Below are 2,500 nucleotides of genomic sequence, written 5' to 3'. Positions count from 1 at the left end.
CGTTGTTTCGCTCGCAAAACCAAATCGTTGTTTGCTGAAAACTCCGGCCATTTTCCTCCGCGTCTTATCTTAAAATTTCCGCCAATATGTTGCTATAGAAACAGCTCTAATCTGATTGGTTCTTGTTGGTTTCTTTTGTGTGTTTAGCCAATCAGAAAGCCTTTGTAATTTGCACTCGTGTTACAAGTTTGCACTCGTGTTACACATTTTGCACTCGTGTTACAGAAGAGCTGCACTCCTTTCTCAGCCAATCAGAATTGAGTAATTTTTTCGTGTATATTATTAGTAAATAAATAAAGAAAGAAAAAAGCAGAAACCGCATACAACCTAAGGAATAACTCAATGTTCGATTACTACGTCCTAACTGTTACAAATAGCTTTACCTTCAGTGGCGCCATTCTATGGAACAGCCCTCTTGCAACTTAAGGCATGCAGAGTCCCTTGGGCAATTTAAAGGTTTAATCAAGGAAGTACTTTGAGGAACAGCAGTCGTGGAAAGCAGCTTTATTTAGAAACACTTTACTCTCTACAGTAATTTAAATTTGTATTTTTGTAATTTTGTATCCCATAGCTGACGATTTAACCGTGTGAAAATAAAGATTACCTTAATTAACTCTGCAGCCATTAGAAATAACGACCATTTAAATTATTTCGATAATTTCTCGCATTAAATTTAAACAATAAATTCTTCTGAATTTTGCACTTTTGTGCAAAGCTTGTAAGGCGCGAACAAAAACGATTTAATTTATTGTTTCAGTGGTCAAAAGTGACAAAGGTCACAACCGCATTTCACCTTCCATTCCACTCTTTTCTATCCCGCTCTAATTCTAGGTCTATCCTAGTTCTAAATCTCTGTGCAGCTCGCAGTTTAGCACGTTAAACACAGATTTTTATGAATGATTCAAAATGCTGCGCATGTTTGAGCGTTTACTTAATGATTTATTATTCTTAAAACTGGGGCGAGGAAATTTCAACTTTGTGAGATTTCCACTTGTCATCCCTTAGCTCATTATTTCCTTACTCTAGGATTTTTTCCTGTCTATTCCCTTTCTTGCCCCTTTCTTGCCCATTATTACAACATTATCTAATATAAAAATTACTTGTTCATTAATAGTGTTACATCACTTTTCTTATGACTCGTTTCGTTTCCCTTGTGAAAAGTGGACTTCTAATAAAATCAATTCTATTGCATTCTCATGTTATTTCATTCCATATCTACTTAACCTTTCGACGTCGGATAGTGCGATGTTGATTATAGCGTTCTGAGTGGTTCACTAAATCTTGTTAATCAGCTCATATACCATATGACTCCTTGTATCACCTAATATGGAAACTGATTGCGTCAAGTGTTGCCCAGCTGTGAAATTTGTGCGGGAAGCGAAATTTCGCGGGACTCAAAATGGAATAATTGTTAAACATATTGTATTTCCAATCTTTTCCGATATATTCTACTCGTTGTTGCTATAATTCTCTTCAAGTTGGGGAATATCCAGGCAAATTGACATCTTGCAAGATTTTAGGTGTTAGTTCAGCCGATCAGTTCCATCAAACCTGTTCCAATTCCTGGATAATCTGTGCCATGTCTGGTCTCATAGCAGGATCAGCCTCAAGGCATTGCCGCACCAGATTCCGAAAGTTACGATTTTTTACAACAAGAACTTGTTCTCCACGTCTCTCGGGATCTGGCATTTCCCGAATGCACATTTCACACAGAAGAACACCAAAGCTGTACACATCAACCTGAGAAAAGCAACAGTAATGTCTCTCACAATATAATCAGTGAGTCGGGTTATAATTACTGTAAGAGCACCGCACTTAACGCCGACTGATTGGCTCAGTTTGTTGAGTATCGGCAAGAGAAAATGAGGGGACAGAGAAGGAGGTTCCCAGTCCAGCCCTTGGGATATGTCATGTCCACGAAAGTTATTTTTAGACGAGCGGAAGTCTTCCGAGACGTCCGCATGCAGGCCAACCTCGGTCCGATGTTTGAAAGAAAATATATATTCATCAGCCTTCCACGTGCGCCATCATTTTCTCTTTTCACTAAGAACCTGAGACCGAGGCAAGACTGCATACGGACGTCTCAGAAGACAGACTTCCGCCAGAATAAAGACTTCCGCTCGTGTAAAAATAACTTTCGTGGACATAACATATCCCGGCCAACGCCTTGAGCCTCCCTCTCTGTCCCCTCATTTTCTCTTGGTATCGGACTACTGTGCGAGAGGAACTCCGGGCAGACCAACACTCGGGGTCTTCAAATACCTGAGGAGAAAGCGTTGCCTTTGTAATGACATCTGCAAGTGGTTACACTCTCTAGTCTTCTTGGATAAGGACGATAAACCGCAGGCCCCGTCTCACAACTCCTAAATGTTTAACCCTGTGGGACATAAAAGAACCCGCAAACTATTTGAACACTGATAATAAGGGAAAATGGAAGAGTGTATTTGACTACTATCTGAAAAAACACGGCGGAAAATTGCTGTTCCAAGGCAACCTAACA

At 39.9% G+C, this 2,500-nt stretch overlaps 1 protein-coding gene across 1 annotated transcript in view; it reads right to left on the bottom strand.

Moving 5' to 3' along the window:
- Positions 1-923: 923 nt before the first annotated feature.
- Positions 924-2,500, bottom strand: part of LOC138051866 (eukaryotic translation initiation factor 4 gamma 1-like) — a 61,262-nt gene continuing 59,685 nt past the window's right edge. The window contains exons 23-24 of the mRNA XM_068898156.1: positions 2,263-2,377; positions 924-1,740 (exon numbers count right to left, since the gene is read on the bottom strand). Of these exons, the coding sequence (XP_068754257.1) occupies positions 2,372-2,377 (6 nt within the window). The 3' untranslated portion in view covers positions 924-1,740; positions 2,263-2,371. The remainder of the gene's footprint in view (positions 1,741-2,262; positions 2,378-2,500) is intronic.

The sequence above is a fragment of the Montipora capricornis genome, chromosome 6 (assembly GCF_036669925.1).
Source record: "Montipora capricornis isolate CH-2021 chromosome 6, ASM3666992v2, whole genome shotgun sequence".
In the NCBI taxonomy this organism is placed as follows: Eukaryota; Metazoa; Cnidaria; class Anthozoa; order Scleractinia; family Acroporidae; genus Montipora; species Montipora capricornis.
Note: the sequence above shows the minus strand (reverse complement) of the source record. Positions and strands in the feature narration are given on the sequence as shown.